Source organism: Haliotis asinina, chromosome 5 (assembly GCF_037392515.1).
Source record: "Haliotis asinina isolate JCU_RB_2024 chromosome 5, JCU_Hal_asi_v2, whole genome shotgun sequence".
Classification (NCBI taxonomy): Eukaryota; Metazoa; Mollusca; class Gastropoda; order Lepetellida; family Haliotidae; genus Haliotis; species Haliotis asinina.
In genome coordinates this window covers 52,141,639-52,161,200 of record NC_090284.1, presented here as the reverse complement: position 1 = coordinate 52,161,200, position 19,562 = coordinate 52,141,639, and the positions used below count along the sequence as shown (strand labels likewise).

The window sequence follows — 19,562 nt, the reverse complement described above, 5'->3', positions numbered from 1 at the left end:
CGTTTTGAGACTTTGTTACTCGTATCTTGATATTTGCGTCATATAATGAAAAGTTTACATGTATATTTGCGTCATATAATGAAAAGTTTACATGTATATTTGCGTCATATAATGAAAAGTTTACATGTATATTTAGTACATACTCATGGTCATGGAAATACTGATGTTCATGAATGTTGATAAGAGAATATGGATTAACGTGAGAGTGAACAGATATTTGATAATACATCAATGTTTCCAAACCAAATAGTGTGGACCTCCATGTGTATCACATCAACAGTACACGTCATATACCCTTTGCCCAATATTTGAGTAGCAAGTGTTGCATTTTTGCCGGATCATGGCCAAGCATCATAAAGTCAAACCAGTCAAAGAGAGGATCGAGTTTATCGTTCAAGTAGATGAGCTTATGTTATTTTTTTCTACAAATAACACGTCACAAATGTTGTCTTTCATATCTGTTGTCCCGCTGCAGCAAAGAAGACTCACGAGCTGTTGCGACTGATGGATCAGTTTTTCTCAACGCCAGTGTACGACCAGAAGAGCTTCGCCAAATTCGGTAACCTCGTTCTGGATGACATGTTCCAGTCAGAAAGAGGCTTGACAGGTAAGGGTAATATGAGTGGCAACAGCAATACGGGTTTTATTTAGAGCAATTGTAAAACTGACTTGTAACGGTTCGGAAATAGAAATAAAATATTACCATCACGTGTTGATTCAAGAACACTGTTTATTTAGTTTCTTTATAACCCGTAAAGTAATGACGTCAGCAGTATTTACTGAAGGGGACGACACACAGATTAATAGTATCATAACTCGTTAACCCATGTGATCATCAACGGTATGTTTGAAAATCACACCAGTATTGTTTGGCGTCAATGAATTATTTTTCTGCTTCTGCTTTTAGAACAAATGATCGGATGTTAGCTTGTTATCGATATGGTTTAAGGTTTAGCTTGAAGTATGCAGACGCTAGGAAAAACATTCGTGCACACAGGAGGAAGGCACCTGGCGCATATTCGTCCTTAGAGCGAGCGTCCCTATGATGGAGTAACTCCCCATATAGACAGCTGTACCTTTAGACCGCCATCACTTGGACGTGGCCTATTTAGTGAATGAGCAAGTATATTTTACGCCGTCTTTAGCGATATTCCAGCAATATCACGGCGGGGGACACCAGAAATGGGCTTCACACGTTGTACCCATGAGGGGAATTGAACCACTAGGCTACTCCATCGCGCCCATGATCCACTGGACTATATAATATCATATATATTTAAACAATGTGTTTAAACGCTTTAAGTATTAGGCTACCCCACCAGTCCCCTATTTACTGATTCTCTTTTGGTTGGTGAGAATCATTCTTCATATTACCTCTCGTTGTACTTCTTTATGGTGCAGTTGGCCCTCGTTTCCTATTTTATGTCTGTGCATAATACTGGATATGCACCCCTGGAGTAAGCAAATTGACCAGTATTCCGTAAGGTCAAGGTCGAGCACCTGAAATATATCCAAGCAACAGTGGTTGAAAATAATTTAGCCATTATGTTACCCGTCTAATCTAAATGCTGAAGGAATGTATGGAACTATACAGAACTAAAATAGTTTAATTCATCTATACACTTTCACATTAACGAAATACTTACAGAGTGAAGTTTCATTATCTGAATTGCTTTTAAATAAACTACCTTTCTCTGATCTCGTACTTTCACGTACAATATACAAAAAGACATGACATGTGGACATTCTCAGGTGTAATAAAAGCATGTATGGGATAACAATAACACCTGCATGTTATCCAGATGGCAAGAAGACGATGGAGCTGATACTGTTCGAGGCTATCCTAATGGAGAGAGTGGAGATTGTGGAGTTCATCATAGACTTTGAGGGCGTTGACTTCAAAGGATTCTTCACCAACAAGCGTCTTGGAGAACTGTACGACAGGGTGAGGTTTAGTTTCAAGTACAGACGGTAAAATGCACTGTAGCAGAGCGAAAGTCATATGCCTCTGAATGAAGGTAGCAGCGCCATTAGTGCTACACAGTAATTAGGAAATAGTAATACTGAAACAAGGTCATTGGACTAACGAATTATATAACCTTTGTTAGCAGTTAGAAAACACATTGTTGGTGATGGTCAAAACATCCAAAATAAATACTCTGAACCCGTAATTGCTGAGGACAAGCCCCTTACAATCCCAGATGAGTGAGTGAGTGATTTGAAAGAGTTCGTCCTTGTGACGTCGTGAGACACAAGGACTCGTCTTAAAACACTTAGGGCGCATTCAGCATACGCACCGTTAGCAAATGCTTTCAGTACTAGTCTTCTGCTTGGCCCAAATGGGCAATATGTTGTTACGTGTGTTTAAATATCTTTTCCCAGTACCGTTCTCACTCATATATAACATGCGTGTCTGTACATTGTCTTTCGTAGAGCCATTCACATTCATAGTATTGAAATTCCCCTCGGTCTTCTTCAGGTACGATCTCTCCTACCGAAACCATTGATTGATGATCTCGACCGTCATCAGAAACATGAGGTAGGTTTGGCTGATAATATGATATTGCATAATACCTACTAAAATTGGACCCATCGGAAAATAGAAATGGGGACAATGTAACAGGAGTCAACACAATGATCCTGTGTGTCTGTTCTGTTCCCGTTTCTGTTTAAATCACCCACAACAACTTTGTTTGGTAATTCTCAAGGTGTATATGGATCTTTAGATTTATGAAAACCTCTGTCTGTTACACAGAGAATCCCCCGTCGTGATGTAGCTGGAATATTTCTGAACGTAGCGTAAAACTAAACTCACACACTGTTTGACGGAGGCCTTGTTTACATGTCACACATGGCACATATGGTCACTATGGCTGGATGTACTCTGAACTGGAGGGCTGGTGGGTCAGCCCAGTGGTTAAAGCGTTCGCTTGCCACGTTGAAGGCTTGGGCTCGATTCCCCCCACGGGTATAATGTATAAAGCCGACTTCTGGTGCCCCCGCTTTGACATAACTGGAATATTGCATAAAGGAGGTGAAGCTAAATTCACCAACCTACTGAAATGGGACACCGGTCGTGGAGAATAGGTTTCTGTAGCATTTCCTATATTTGGTATTACACTTTCTTGGTGAAGTACAGATTCAAGTACTTTTGTCGGGTTGAATCACATCCGGGATTTGAACCAAAACCACCCAACAAAAGTACCAGAATCTGTACTTTACTAAAAAAATGTAATCCCAAATATATCATATACTCGATGTTATCAATTCCTAAATGCCTTTGTGTAAGAATAGGTTCCTGTCTTTTAAATGACTTGGGGCGGTGAGGTAGCCTTCTGGTTAAAGCTTTCGCTTGTCACTCCGAAGACCTGGGTTCGATTCCCCACACGGGTACAATGTATTAAGCTCATGTCTGGTGTCCACAGCCGTGATACTGCTAGGGTATTTCTAAAATCGGCGTAAAACTAAACTCACTCACTCTCTCTTTCTAGTATCACTGCTTGGCGTGTGAGAAGTGTGTCTGTGTGTACTGATGCACAGTTGTTGTTGTAGACCCCCTGGCGAGTACAGCACTACGTGGACAGCCGTATCCCCAGCTTCTGTAAGATCAGGGAGGTGAAGAAAGGACAACTACCAGGTATGTACGTGCAACAACAATAAAACCCATGGTGACCCATACACATGTTATGAGTCAATGAGTTATGCAGAAGGATATTCGTGAAGATCTGGGTTAGAATACTAAATAGTAGCCCATGCTTGTCGTAAGAGATGACAAACGGATCGAGTGGTCAGGCTCGCTAACCAAGCTGACACATGTCATGGTATCACACAGATTGATGCTCGTGCTGTTGGATTGCGTGGGCTGTCTGGACCGTCGCCATATAGCTGGAATATTGCTGACTGCGGGGTTAAACAAAAGAAAATACATGTTTAGAACGCATGCGTAATCTTGACGTATGAGATCGCTTGCCATATGAGATCGCGGGTTCGGTTAACTAGGTTTTTTTATTGAACTGAAATGTTTGAAAATTGTCCATCTGACAAAATAACATGATTACAACAAGACGAATTCATTGTCATGATTACGCTTAAAGTATCATTAGTGTGTTTCATACACAACCTACGTCTGTCACTTTAGTGCCATTGATGGCTAATTATGCGGCTTGGGCTGCTAATTGTCTGGAATGGATTGCTCGAAGAGGATGCAATTATTGAAACCAGAAGTTTAAAACTAAAGTTTAAAATTCGATCACCAACACTATTTAGGAGGTCATGTATAATTTTGATTTGTTTAAATTACTAAAAGCTTTTTCAAATGAATTTACAAACAAGTTGAAAAATGACTTTAAATATACGATTGATAAAGAAAGCAAAAGTGACATGTTGAAACGATTAATGTCGTCAAAAAACAGTAAGTTCACCTATCAAACATTACGTGCTAAGGAAAGAGCCACATTAGACAAAATTGCAAATAGATGGGAATCCAAACTGGATATGCCAATCTCAACAGATTTGTTTATGAAATGTCGTTACAAACCTACTGAACAATATGTGGTTGTTCTGCCAGCTTCGTCGTGATGATGTCAGACTATTTTTTAACAATTATCATTTTCAGACAGTAAATCAATCATTGAAAAATTGAAACTTGGGCCTTTCCACGAGTTGTTCCTGTGGGCGGTTCTCTGCAACAAGTCCACCATGGCTCAGTTTTTCTGGAAGAGGGGAAAGGTACTGCCATTTAGTTAGACACATTTAGGATAAATTGTCCACTGTAGCCATCTGACTGATATTAAGTCTGCTCCACCTGACAACGTCTGTCACAGGTTTTTAAGGTGTCCTTTCTTTGACTAAGTCTTTAAACAACATTCACCCTCTCACCATTCACACATATGCATTTTACTATGTCACCGCAAATCCTATCTTGGTATTATTATTTAATCGTTCTCTCGTCACGCCAGCTTCAATACTCCATATGGATAACAATGTGTGGGGCCCATAATGTCCCCAGCACTGATATAGCTTGAATATTGCCAAACGCATCTGCACCCTAACTTACTCGCACTTGCAGTCAAGTTATATGAAATGCTACTGTAAATGCCGTTTCAGTAATGTTACCGGTAGAGCTGATCAGGTACAAAATGTTCGCCGCTGACACTCAGTTTGATCTGAATAGGCGAATGATGGAAACTGGTCATTTTCTGCTTTAATGTTTAACATTTTCTCACGATTCTACAGACGTGTGTACCCTTGAAGATCTGTGCTATGATTATGGTATCTGGGATCTTCAGTAACCCATGCTTGTCACAAGAGGCGACTGACGGAATCGAGTGGTCAGGCTCGCCGACTTGATTGACACATGCCATCGTATCCCAGTTACGTAGATCAATGCTCATGCTTTTGATCACTGGTTTGTCTGGTCCAGAGTAGGTTATTTACAGACCGCCACCATAAGGCTGGAATATTGTTGAGTGTGGCGATAAACAACAGCCTACCAATCCACCAGCTAATATGCATATAAAGTAGCAGCAGATATACGTGTAGTTCAGCTCACATTACTTATATTCACTCACCGTTTCCATATTATACGTGCCACATATAGTTCAGTTCAATTTTTATCGCTTATCATTATGATGGTGACGGAAAATAGTAATGAAGAAATGAGTGTTTGCTATTTATAACTGTATAGCAAAGTCATATGTAGATAAAAAACTATTTTCTTAATATCTTTTTATAGAAATTATATGGAATTCTGTAAATATGATTGAGATTCAAATTTGTTTTACATTTTTGTCTCATATGCTGTATATTTGTGCATTTATACACAGGCCCATGGTGTCTCCTGCTGTATGTATGTATTTCCCTGTTGTCAGGATCTGATCGTCTCAGCCCTAGTGGCCAGCACATTACTACGATCTACAGCCACGTCAACTGAGAGCATCAACGACAAGAACAAACTCAAGGAACACGCGGAGTGAGTATTTGTCAGTATGTCTCCGAGCATCAGGCTACATTCAGAGACAAACCAGATACATTATGGAAAAGTTTACCGCTTTAAAAACACACGTCTTTCAAGGTACTGACAGGAGACTGATGCAGCGAATCTGTCTCAGCCACAGAAACCTGTGATATAGGCAGTGGTAATTGAAACTGGAAACGTCCTTGATGGAGACTTCAGAAGTTGAGGTGATGAAGAATGATGATAATTGTATGTATATAAACTTCTTTATTCCGTGAAAGGCGACGTTTAGACATAAATTTACTTGCTTGACAAAGACTTTAGAATATAAGTATAAACGTCGGCTTTCATAGAACAAAGAAGTTGTATGTCCATAAAATTATTATTCTTGATAAATGGGTTTCATTGCTGTTAGTTCTTTGTACACCCACGTCGTTGTCCATCTATTGTATGTATTGTCTTTAGTTTTAGCTATTACTGTGGTGGTAGATTCTTTACCTGTAATACTGATGTATGGTGATTCAGTCTTGTCGTTAGACTCTATGCAACTACCGACGTGTGTTTGTACATATACTCATCGAAAGAAGTTGAAGAACACCCTGTTTATTCTGTATTTCTTTACTTTGGTGTTAGCTTGTGGCTCTTTTGCTGGGTATAACATAGTTATAATCATGTACAATCTTCCAATATAACACATGTTGCATTGTAGCTGAGATACATCAATTTCATGATGTAGGACAATGAATGTGTATCATTTTGTGGGTATAGGTATCTGTCGTTAGGTTAAGTTTACGTTTGGTATTATTACACATGAAGTGTTTGTGATTATCACCGTATTTCCGCGTGTCCAGTCAGTTCCTAGGCCTGGCTATAGGCACAATCGACGGGTGTTATAACGAGGACAAGGAGAGGACATTAACCTTGCTGTCGGACATGCAGAGGAAGAACCTCTGGCGAGTCAACCTCCTTAAAATAGCTCTGACGAAGGTCAACAGAAGAGTGTTTTCAACGCTAGCATACAGAAACTACATCAAGTACATCTGGATGGGCAGCATATCACAGGACACGGGACTTGTCAGGGTATGTACCACACTAAACGCGTCAATGAATCATTCTGACAGTATCCTGAAACCTCTAATTCCTGTACTCAATGGATAACTGACACCGAGCTATTTAATTTTACAAACCAGTCAGTAAGTGTTCGTGGACACCTGATGTCATCACTGTTGTATTGCTGTTCATATATACACTAGGAAGTGTCAGCGGACGCTTACTATCACCATTATTTGACAGTGATTCATGAACACACCAGGAGGTGTTCGCGGACGCCTAATATCGTTATTATTTCATAGAGATTCATAAACACACCAGGAAGTGTTCGTGGACACCCAGTATCATCACCACTATTTGATAGTGATTCATAAACAGTAGGAAGTGTTCGCGGACACCTAATATCATCACTATTTGATCGTTATTCATAAACACCAGGAAGTATTCGCCGACACCCAATATCATCACTAGTTGATAGTTATTCATAAACAAACCAGGAGGCGTTTCCTGACACTTAGTGCCACTATTTACCAATGATTCATAGAAACACCGGGAAGTGTTCGCGGACATCAAATATCATCGCTATATTTGATAGTTATTCGTAAAAACACCAGACAGTGTTCGCGGACATCAAATATCATCGCTATATTTGATAGTTATTCATAAATAGCTATTCATAAAAATACCAGGAAGAGTTCGCGGACATCTAATGTTATCGCTATATTTGATAGTTATTCATAAAACACCAGAAAGTGTTCGCGGACATCAAACATCATCACTATTTGATACTGATTTATATACACATGCCCATGACATATTCACCTTTAAGTAGATTTTCTATGATTACAGAATCTTTATTCATCTGACGTATAGTTATTATCATCATTAGCAGTGGCAGTGGCACCATGAGATAACCTGATCAGTACTGATCATTTACTCTTTAGTCATGACTCTAAGCCCCCCTGTCTACTGTGTATGAAGGTCTTTTTATCCCTCACCGCACGCTTACCGCGAAGCGGAGGGCAGAGTATTAGGCTCCGTTCTTCCGTACGTACGGATTGGAATATCCTAAGAACTGTTGACTAGCTAGATTCTTTTCATATTTGGTATCTAGGTTTTCACAGTAAAAGAAAAGTTTCAGTCAGGTTTTTGGTGACCTTGACCTTCATTTCAAGGTCACTAGGGGGCTTTAGCCTTTTACCTTACCTACGGGATATCTCAAGAACCGTTCACTGTATTTTCTTCATATTCAACACAAACCTTTATCAATGGAAGGTGCAGGGTCCAGTCGCTTTTGGTGAGCTTCAGTTAATTTTCAAGGTCCGTTTTTTAAGAGTTTCATACATTGGTCAAGTGACTCTTCAAAATATTTTTGTGTTTGAACAACTACAGTGCAAAATATGAAGAGAGTTTGAGAGTAATGTTTTTATTGACACTTTACTTCATCTTAAACTACGACCTTCACTTTCTTTTTAAGATTTGATAATATGCGGCGGAGGATTATGTCACCTTAGTGACAATGGTTCTCTTTATGATGATGCTGTAATGGTACTTAAGCAACTCCCTCACTTCTCTCTTATTCAGATCGCCATATGCACCTTGTGTATGCCGCTCATCCCATGCCTCATCACCTTCAACACATCCTGCAGCATGTTTGAAGAGACGAAGCCTCAGACCGATATGTCCGGCTTGGAGACGATGAAAGGGCGTGGCCTCAGGCAATCCCAGGAAATCTCGTCCAGCACTACCCGGCGAGATATCGCGAGGTTAAAGACCCAACCTGAGGTAAATAGCACTAACCTCCTTGTAAGGTCCCACCACAAAGGGTCTAGTTGTATTGTCTCCTTACTGTGGGCCTCGTTGTATATATAGAAGGACAATACAGAAGGACATAGGCTATTCTGACTATACTGCTGTCATGCCCGTAAACAAACCAGACAATTAGTGTAAATTAATTAATAAACACGCCTTGTTGCAATTTGTTGTTGCTATTCAGCTAATAGCTTTTTATTAAGCCTATCGATTTTAATTCACCTATAATTCACCTGGTGCCCGTCTCATCCAATCTCCACACCCTATTACTAATCATGTATCGTATTAAAATATGTAGATAACTAATACACTGACAATAATAGTTTTTATTACGTTTGCATTACAAACTCTGTAAGAAAATTATGTTAACAGTATTTAGAAAACAATATCGATAAAAATCAAAGCATACATCTTGACGTCTATTAACTTTGTTCTTTAATTTATACACAAATTAATGCGGTTGTTTTCTTCTTTTTAACAGCCACTGCAGCAGTAAGTATGTTTAAAACTCAAATTCATTGAACACTACAACACGCTTTGATGAAATATATAATTTATATTGCGTGAAATGAAATACGACGAACCTTTTGTTTAGTTTTCAAATTGCATTTTTTTTTGTTTTGAAGCATATCCTGTCCAACTGAAGTTCAAAATTTAAAGCTCATTAAGAGTTTCTCATTTTTGAGATGCATCTTCTGGGTAAAGTCGGATTAAAAACAAGTTCTGTGCCAACGCAACTTTTTATATTACAATGAATGCTACTTTTAAGTTATTTATTTATTTATTTATTTAAACTGTAAACACTAGCATATTGCAGTATGATATATTATTTGCTAATTTGTTTCCAGGAGAAAATTATCACCCTGTCAGAAAATCGGAGTTTTCTACAACAGTCCCATCGTGAAATATTATCTCAACTTCGTAAGTGTCATACATAAAGTCAAGAGAAATAATTAGGCGTTTCAGTCACGCGTGGTTTTACCTGTGAAATCCGAGAGGAAACTGACCTTAGCAACCATTGCTTGTCATAAGAGGCGACGAATGGGATCGGGTGGTCCAGTTCGTTAATTGGTTGACACATATCAACTACTTATATCAATGCTCTCGATGGTGGATCACTGGACTGTTTGGTCCAGACATAGTTACTTACAAACAGTCACCACACTACTGAATATCACTTAGTGCAACATTAAACAACAAAACACACGTCGTTTACATGTACTTGAGATAATGTGGATGGTTCAGTGAATACGGCTTCCCATGATATCACCATACATGGATATGTTCACTCATGTTGACTATGTCAATAAGTTACCAGGCAACAACCTTGTTTTGTCAAGGACGTATTTTCTAGTATTTCCATGTGTCAATAAGTTACCCGGCAACAACCTTGTTTTGTCAAGTGACTTATTTTCTAATACTTCCAGGTGTCAATAAGTTACCAGGCAACAACCTTGTTTTGTCAAGTGACTTGTTTTCTAATACTTCCAGGTGTCAATAAGTTACCAGGCAACAACCTTGTTTTGTCAAGTGACTTATTTTCTAATACTTCCAGGTGTTCTATGCAGCATTTCTCCTTCTCTTTGCAATAATCATCATGACCCATATAGAGGAGCACGTCTCGGCGTTAGAGGGAGTCCTACTGGTGTGGATTTTCTCCTTCTTCGTAGAGAAAGGCTATCAGGTTAGTCATCTGAGATGCTAGTCAATTCTAAGGTTTATCTGCTATGCAAAATGTAATTTGGCAAAGAGTTAAGTCATTATTAATGACAGAAACCATGGTGATTATGATTAAACGTCCTAGTGGGTACCCATTATGTGATTGTGATCACTTTTATTACATATATAAACTGTGACATGAGACGAATGTAATACTTTTATCATCATTAATATAGAGGGTGACAAATAAGGATATATCAAAGAATTGTATTTCACCGCTGATCTAATAGAAATACGAAAAATGAAAGGTGAGAAGAAAAATCCCCATTATCTACCTAAACAGATTGTCCTGGATGTAAAAGGCAAAATTGTGTGAATGGATCGCAGTAAGTGAGTGAGTTAAGATTTAAAGTCACATCGGCCTTATCGTGACTAAAACAAATTCTGTATACATGCTAAAATACACATAGTTTATGGAACCCTGTCAACTAACGACAGTAACATTAGACAGTGAAACTACCTAACGTATCTCTTTAGACGTACACAACTATTTGGACAAGACAATGCGACAATAGACTTATACATTAACATACTAGACCCCATGGGGACTTACATTATTTGTGCTACCCTATCTGGATTAATGGATCAGGAGAACACCAGGTGTTCACAACTGAATTGAATGTATTAGACAGTTAGTGATAGTGGCCACTAGGGTTAACCTCAAGCCGCATATGAACCAATTTCTTCAAATATATCAAAATAACATGCTGAGTTTGGAAACTGCCTTTTCAGTTCGTTACGAGTATTGCCGCCATGAACATCGACAACCCACGTTTCATCGACTACCTCAACAACTTCTACTCAGACAAGTGGAACATCCTCGACACTGTCTCATTGTTCGGCTTTGTACTTGGGTTTTGCCTTCGCCTGATACCAATAGAAAAACCTTTTGAAGCCGGACGTCTCATTCTCAGCATAGACTTTATATGTTACTTCTGGCGTCTCCTGCATATATTCACTATCACCAAGAGGATCGGACCGATGCTGGTCATGATATGGAAAATGGTAAGACAAGAATGGAATGGAACTGATATCAACTGGCATCATCAAAAGCAGCACCCACATCTTTACATTCACCGTCACGACCACCATCACCACCATCACAGGCAACAAAAAGTAACAAAAAAAAACAAAAACAAACCCAAAACAAAACAAAAAACAAAACAAAAAACCCCAAACAAAACAAAAATAACAACAGAATCATTTTTAATGATTGAAACCATGATGATTATGATTATACGTCCCAGGCGGTATCCATGATGTACTCAGCTGTCTTGAAATTATCGAAAAACATCTTCGGATTGTCAGATGATATTTCTCTGTACATATTACATAAAGATCAGTTCAATTGTCTAAAAGCGGACTCTAGTCAAACTATTTTCGAATTAATAATTCAGCTTATGGACATGATTATCGTGCACCACAGACTGAACAATTGATATTGGAATTCTGACGTTTGTATATCGCCACGTCGCCATGAGCTCAAGACTCCGATATTAAACATGTACATTATGAGGAAACTGATCGTACATCATTGACCATTTAATTAACAGTTTTGTACGTGTAAGGACAAGTAAGGAATCACCGTCACCGACCACAGCAGTTAGATATTTTAAATATGACGCAAGATAAGGAGCAATATCCACAGTGTCCAGTAAACAAAACTGGGAAAAGTATGATGACAACTAATCGTCCATCTGATATGACTTCAGTACATACCTCTGACCTGTTCCAGATGATAGACCTCGTGCCCTTCTTGGTCATCCTCTTGGTCTCCATCTTGTCCTATGCTGTGGCGTCGGAAGCCATCATGTACCCAAACACACCCTGGTCTCTCAGATTTGTACTCTTCATACCCAGGAAGGCATTCTTTTCAATCTTTGGAGAGTTTTTCTTGGATGAAATTGAAGGTATGTAAGTAATACTGTGTGCACCATTCCCCACGTCCTTAACCACACCAAAATAGTGTTTATTATACTTTCATATTTATGTCTAGAGTTGTGGTGGTAGTTTGGCCAGTGTGTTCAGAATGGACTTAAGACTTTCGTAGTCTACGAACGTTTGGAGAATAGCTAGCCTGACCTCAAATATTTTTATCTTCAGCAACACCTCCAGACTGTGACATGGATTGGTCATCTGGCAACAGCACAGACCCGCGGTGTCCCAAACCCCTCTCCAAATATGCCGTGCCCCTCCTTATGTCAATGTACATTCTCATCACCAACGTCCTCCTGCTCAACATCATAATCGCCAGATTCAAGTGAGTATTTATAGATTGTTATTTCGCACTGTACACCAGCCGGTGTATACAAGGGTTATACGTGTGTGTGGGATGGTGTGGAGTGTGATACATCAGATGGTGTCTCTGATACTGATGAAGATGTGTGGAGTGTGATACGGTTGATGGTTTACTTACACCATTTTCTTAGTTATGGTCATTCAGCACTATTTCAGCAAATGTCTCAGAAGACTTTCATACATTGTTTCAATAGAACTAATATTTGGGGTCACGGGCGGAATAATAAAGGACCATGCTTCCAAGGCATGTCTTGGTATTTTGAAACGTAACAAACAACGAATCTCTTCATTTTGTGAATGGACCATGATTAGAATATTATCATCCCCGCCGCACGTTTAGTGCGAAGAGGGGGATATAGTTCATTTCATTTCATTTTAAGTTTGATTTGCGGAGGGTGATTATGTCACCTTTGTTACAATGCTTGTTCTTTATGTCCATTTAAATATGTTCAAATTCTTGATGTAAAGGTAATTCTGTATTTCCATTGACTCTTTTTCCGCGCAGGTATGTACGCTAGCTGTGCTGTGGCTCCTATTGTTGACATGACTTCAACTGGCGTTATGATTTCATACTCTTTTGTCGACAGTTACACTTTCCAGACCATCCATGAGTTAACTGACGAAATATGGGCGTGGCAGAGCGTGCGTCTAACCCTGGATTATCACAGCAAACCCCCCGTTCCTCCTCCCTTCACACTAGTGTGGAGATTCTGTCAGCTGTGTCGTTATTGCTGCTGCTGCTGTAGGCGGAAAGCGACACCAGCATCTCGGGATGCCAACGGGAAGTCACCTCGCGTGCTAGATAGTGGTGGATTTGGTAAGTGTCAGTCGCAATGACTGGTCCTCATTGAAGAGTTATTCCTAATGAAGGCAAGCCGTCATTTTCAGTCGATCATTAAGCCGGTTGATGTGTCATGCAAAGTGAAAAATAAGAATAAATTGTCCCATTGGTACTGACAGAAGTAATCTTATAATTCACACGAGCCGGTTTGTAGTGGCGTGTTTTCCCGTTCGGTGAATCCTAGGAACGCATATACACTGCTAATGAAGAAAGAAATATGGCTCTGGCGGCGCCCTTAGGTTTCAAGCAAACCAAGGGAATGTAACTCTGCCAGCCAGCCAATTAAGGTGCCTTTGACCACCAATGCCCCCAGTTTGTTTGTTTGAATGGTCTGTTAACACTCGCGTCTGGATCAGATACTCCAGTGATCAACACCATGAGCATCGATCTACACAACTGGAATAAGATGGCATGTGTCAACCAAATCAGTGAGCTTGACCACTCGATCCCGTTAGTCGTCTCTTAAGACAAGCATGAGTTGCTGAAGACCAATTCTAACCCGGATATTCACGGTTCTGTGCCCCCAGTAGCAGCAGTAGTAAAGAGACAGTAAAATGTATTTCATCATTAACTGTTGTTTTCAGATGGTGCGAAATCTCTACGATCTACAAATAATCTCGCAATTAAACGGACTGCTTCTGACAACTCAATAAGATCCCGCATGAGTGAAAAATACGCAGAAGGAGAAAATGGAGACCTTGGGATGAGGACCCTAAATAGGGGCGACCTCTTGGTCAAATCTCGAAGCCGAACAGACTTATTAAAGTCAATGAGCCGGTCTGATCTGATACTCGCTGCAAAAGCTGAGGAAGAAGTAGAACGAGACGACACTGTAGCAGACGACACTGATAATTACATAGACGTCGACTTTGAGACGGAGATTGAAACAATGGGCGACTTCGAGCGTTCCATGGGCGAAATCCATCTTGCAGTAAGACCAATGGATTTACCCACAAGAGGTAGAAAACATGAGTAAGTGACGTTAGAAAACTCCCGGGATTCCAAACATTGGGTATCCATAAAATTATATTCAGGATATTTTGTTGTTGTTTCTGCCATGTTTGGCCTGGGCACAACTGTATAAGCATCTGTTACAAGTCGCCGTTTTTATTTGGCAATTAAAATAATGTCTATGGATGTTAGTATATTTCTGTATAATTGCTACTTGCTGGAGGCTGATAACTGTGTTAATTCTTTAAATGCTTTGTTAAAATATTGTTCGAGGTAGGGACAAATAAAAGGTAATACAACTATATAGTTTTCAACCAATTCTTGTTTGCAGGCAACCAGAAAGACGACCTATTTCTGTCATCAGGTATGTTTTACAGGGCAAAGGATCCTTTCAACTAACCGTTATGTACCACAGATCAAACATCTTGCTGAAGGGGGAATCATCTTTATCGGTTTACAACTTCACATAGTGACATTTCACGTTATTCATTTTGACTTTTCAACTGGGAATAGAAAGTTGGAGGAATATTTAAACTAATTACTGTAGCAAATGAAAGTCAGAAGGGGAATTGTTATTATTTCGCTACCCTGTGTTGAATTGTAAAACCGTAGAGCTAAAGTGGTGATGTTCAGTGTTGAAAGTAATTGTATTATTTACCCCAGAAGCTGGAACGGTTTGCAGTAAAGTGGTGACAATTATATTGTGCGTTTCCCATGAGTCTGTTGATGAGCGTTACTGCAACCTCTGTGTAATATCAGACCGGCGTCAGCTGTAAGCAACGCAGTCCCCCCATGAGATATAAAAGAAGTCATGGAAACGGATTTCTCAGCGTGATATGATCTGGTGATAAAATGGATGATAAACTTGTTATGATTAAATTACGAATACAGTTCCTTGAATTCTTTTCGAAATCGTCAATCATTATGTATAATTTCATTACTAAGAGTTTAATAGAGTGTTTTTAAGGCTTCAATCCAGCGATTGCTACTATGCTTTTTCTAGTAATGGATAGCAATGATTAAGTTAATGAACGTCAAAGTCCTGGGTATTACTGTTAAGAACGCACATAGGGATTGCCTGCATAGACGTCAACGACGTCACAGAAGAGGTCGAGCTACATATACTGGCTTTATTTTCCATATTTTAGTTAATATCCTTTTACCAGTAAGTTACTTGTCGGAGAGCCACTTTGTTCAGTTATAGAATAATGTTCTCTGTCAATTTTCAGACCGACAATTCGGATGAAGAGAATGGTATCAAAGGAAACGGATGCTTAAAATCCACTATGAGTAACGATGACCTCCAGACATGTGCTCCAGTACTTAGTGCCTTATTCCCACACAATAATGATCTGTTCCCTAGGAACATTGTGCTGTCTGATGTTACTGTGATACACCCCACCCAGTGGGACGTTATGTGATAAGGATTCGTGATTACGGCGGACAGTGCAGGCCAGAGTTAGCCAAACATCCTCTGGTGCTGCAACAAATGAGTCCAGCTGTGTAGATGTCGTGACGAACAGCCGTTAAGTACAAACTGCAGCCGTATCAGAGAATGCATTTTGCCTGTGCTAAAATGTCGTAAAACTGTGTATGCTACAAAACTGTAGAATACTTTCAGATGCAGATGGGTGGAGATGTCCAATGTCTGCACAATGGAAAGTTGTTTGTAGAGTGTTGAAATGATGTTGACACTCCCTGAATTCTCCCTGTGGCATTTACACCTGGACAACTCTACGTTATCATTCACAGAGAATAACAGTCTCTCTAGCGTGACATTTGCTGTAACGAGTATATGCTTGGTTGTGTTAAGGTTTACGGAAACTATTGGATAGATTTATCCTCTTCTCCGTACTAATTACTGCAGATGAAACACAGTTTTCGTGATTATTGATGTATGACATTTTATCATGTTCTGTGGTGCTAAGTTTGATCAAACATACTGTCAAGAATACTGTCCGGGGTGCTGTTGCACAAAACAGCCTTACTGCCAAGACAAACTTAAATCTGTGTTAGACTCGCGCAAGTCTATAAGTTAATAATTGATAGTTTGAATGATGATTTCTAAGAAAAAATGTATACTACTCACACTTTGCTAAGGATCGCAAAATTCCACAACTTTACTTAAACTTCGATTTATAATTGTGTCCATTAAAATGTGATGAATAATGATAATGGCAACGACTCTTTAGGCAAACAGCCCCTTTAATCTAACCCACTTGATAGATGAGTAACCATAGAAATGGTTTCCATGGCACCAATCAACCATTTTGCAAATCATTGAACCAGTCCATGACAAATAAACAACATGTCAATAGCAGGTATGAGATGACATTCTGAAACCTAGGATCTATGCTTACTGTAAGCAAATTTGACCCCCACATAATAGTTATCTATTGAATCCATAGTTTGATCCTTAGTAAAGTGTGAGTAGTGTATAAATAAATATCCTTAGAACTATCCGCTGATCTTGACTTGCCTCTTCAAAGGATAGAATTACATGGGTTTAGCATTCAGTACAGACTTGGAGCAAGGCTATTATGGGAGTTATGGTCACCATGGCGCTATGATCGCTTTGTTCAACGGTACTCAGTAATGTATGCAGTTCTTTCACAGTTCGTTTCACATGCCATGACCATTAGATTTGATATTATCACTGACCCGATATTCCATGAAATCATACAACGAATATACTTAATTGTGTATTTTATTCCGACAAATGAAGGTTGCATTTGCCTCACAACGACTGATAGTGAGTATTTCGTGCATGCGTTATTGCACGCATACTGGATACTCAATCCGCTATTGCATAATACTGCTCTGTATTGATGTGTCATGTGATACCTACTTCTCAGGACCTGCCTGCTTGTGCCTTATATACTTCAGGTTTAGCCTTTTGCCAAATCACGTTCCGTCAGTCCACCACCAACACTACCAAATGTACCGTGCCTCTGGTTTGCCATTCAAACATCCCATGTTACATACTCTTAATCACCACCTTATTCGTGAAAATAGAGTCAATGATGGTATCTTTATCTGACCTTCTCAATAGGTACCTCCTTATGCCCCTCTAATTATTTGGGAGTAATATTAAAGTTACATTGACTATGATTTTTTAATATGATTTTGAACTAATTCATGAAACATCACGGTTATCTCTTTAAAGCGACTGATATTGCTCTACTCTTTTTGAAACTTGGAATTGTGCCAACAATGTTATAATATTGATTCTGGATGCATATACATACATGCTTTTGTTAATCGTCATAGTGTGTTGTAAAGGATGCAGCGTGCAACCGACTCTTTAAAGCAGGTGCTTCAAGAAACCGAGGCCACCTTAACCTGAACGGAAAGACTCTGATGGTGAAGTGATACGTTATGTTCGGTTCACAGGAAGAATATAGAACTCGTCTGCAGTTCACTTTATATGACATGTAACTAAACGTGAGTCTGTTGAGGTATCGTTTGGCACTGATACCTCAGTGACAGTACAGGGCCCCGTTTCACAAAACTCTCGTAAGCCTAAGGTCTCGTAACTTTTCTCCTAACATTCCTACTTCCTATGTTACAGTATAGGAGGTACGAATGCTACGAGAAAAGTTAAGAGATCTTAGGCTTACGAGAGCTTTGTGAAAGGGGCCCCAGGAGTCTGGGACCTTTGGAGAACAGACAAATGAATTATTCAAGGAAGTATTCACTATCAGGTAATTCCTTCTGGTTGAAGCGTGGGTTCGTCAGCTTTTGTTAAGAGCGAACTTGAGCGTAATGATTTTGATTATTTGTACTTGAAACAGAGAGCTGGTTGAGAGACCTTCATCTGGAATTCAGGAAAACATCACTATGTATGTAAACGAAGTATAGCCAGGGTGTTGTTAAAGGAAAGTGAAAGCTATTTCTTATGCTCAAAGACACATACATGCAGTTCAACACTGCTACCAGACATTGTAAGGTCAAATAAGGTGAACGAGGCAGCTAAACCTTGACATATCCAAGGTTGTTACACACCGAGACGTGTATGTATTCATTGACTGTACCGTTGGTTGTTTGTGTATCTTTTCTCCATTCGAAACGGCTTTTGATAGATGCAAGCTTACACAAGTGGTCATATTTTGTAACTTGTCGCCAATATATATCGCAAAAAAAAAAAAAAAAATTCTCTTAACAATTGTAAGTCATAGTAAAGTGTTTTATATCGATACATTTGTATCGACGTGAACTGATTTTATGATGACCAGTCATTCAGTGCCCTTTCAGAACACTTTAAAGACTTTTTTCTCTCATTTTTCAAATGGCAGGAATTACGTGTTATGAGATCCGTTAACACTAGTATTTTAGACTTGTATATTTCCCCTTTACTGTTATCCACTTGATAATAATGCAATGCTACATTGTTTATGTAATGTTTTGTACATCCGTTATATATTGTATATTTTAATACGGTACCCCATGGTATAAAGTATGCGATTTGAAAGACGGTGTTCCACATTCCTTGTGCTAGATTGATGAATCATCTAAGCCCGAGGATTTCATCGCAATGGTAGAGATCTCGCTGTAAAAGTTATACATTTCTTCAGAATCCCATCCACATGATGCGTCAAACTTGAAATGACATCAACCATTGAAGTTTTACGTATGCCTTGAGTGAGTGAGTATGGTTTTGCGCCATATTCCTGCAATATCATGGCGGGTGACACCAAAATGTGGCGTCACACATGATGTGACGAACAATTGCTTTAACCAATAGGCTACCCCAACGCACCCAAACAATCCACGCAAACTAAAAGAAGAACCCCCCAAACCCGATATGTCATGTATTGACAAGTACTTACGTTCCCTGCTGTCTTAGATGAACATGCATATGTTTTAGCCAAAAAAGTTTGGGCAAGATATTCACCTTTTCACTTGGTGTCATTTGTACTTGACTGAAACTCATAA

General features: G+C 39.3%; 1 protein-coding gene across 1 annotated transcript in view; it reads left to right on the top strand.

The window, feature by feature from the left end:
- LOC137284753 (transient receptor potential cation channel subfamily M member 8-like) overlaps positions 1-19,084 on the top strand; it is a 42,062-nt gene extending 22,978 nt beyond the window's left edge. Inside the window, exons 10-26 of the mRNA XM_067816712.1 lie at positions 476-607; positions 1,803-1,945; positions 2,480-2,539; positions 3,553-3,637; positions 4,616-4,728; positions 5,871-5,971; positions 6,808-7,036; positions 8,591-8,817; positions 9,670-9,739; positions 10,374-10,502; positions 11,270-11,542; positions 12,273-12,447; positions 12,641-12,797; positions 13,423-13,652; positions 14,261-14,648; positions 14,959-14,991; positions 15,857-19,084. Of these exons, the coding sequence (XP_067672813.1) occupies positions 476-607; positions 1,803-1,945; positions 2,480-2,539; positions 3,553-3,637; positions 4,616-4,728; positions 5,871-5,971; positions 6,808-7,036; positions 8,591-8,817; positions 9,670-9,739; positions 10,374-10,502; positions 11,270-11,542; positions 12,273-12,447; positions 12,641-12,797; positions 13,423-13,652; positions 14,261-14,648; positions 14,959-14,991; positions 15,857-15,905 (2,594 nt within the window). The 3' untranslated portion in view covers positions 15,906-19,084. The remainder of the gene's footprint in view (positions 1-475; positions 608-1,802; positions 1,946-2,479; positions 2,540-3,552; positions 3,638-4,615; positions 4,729-5,870; positions 5,972-6,807; positions 7,037-8,590; positions 8,818-9,669; positions 9,740-10,373; positions 10,503-11,269; positions 11,543-12,272; positions 12,448-12,640; positions 12,798-13,422; positions 13,653-14,260; positions 14,649-14,958; positions 14,992-15,856) is intronic.
- Positions 19,085-19,562: the final 478 nt, after the last annotated feature.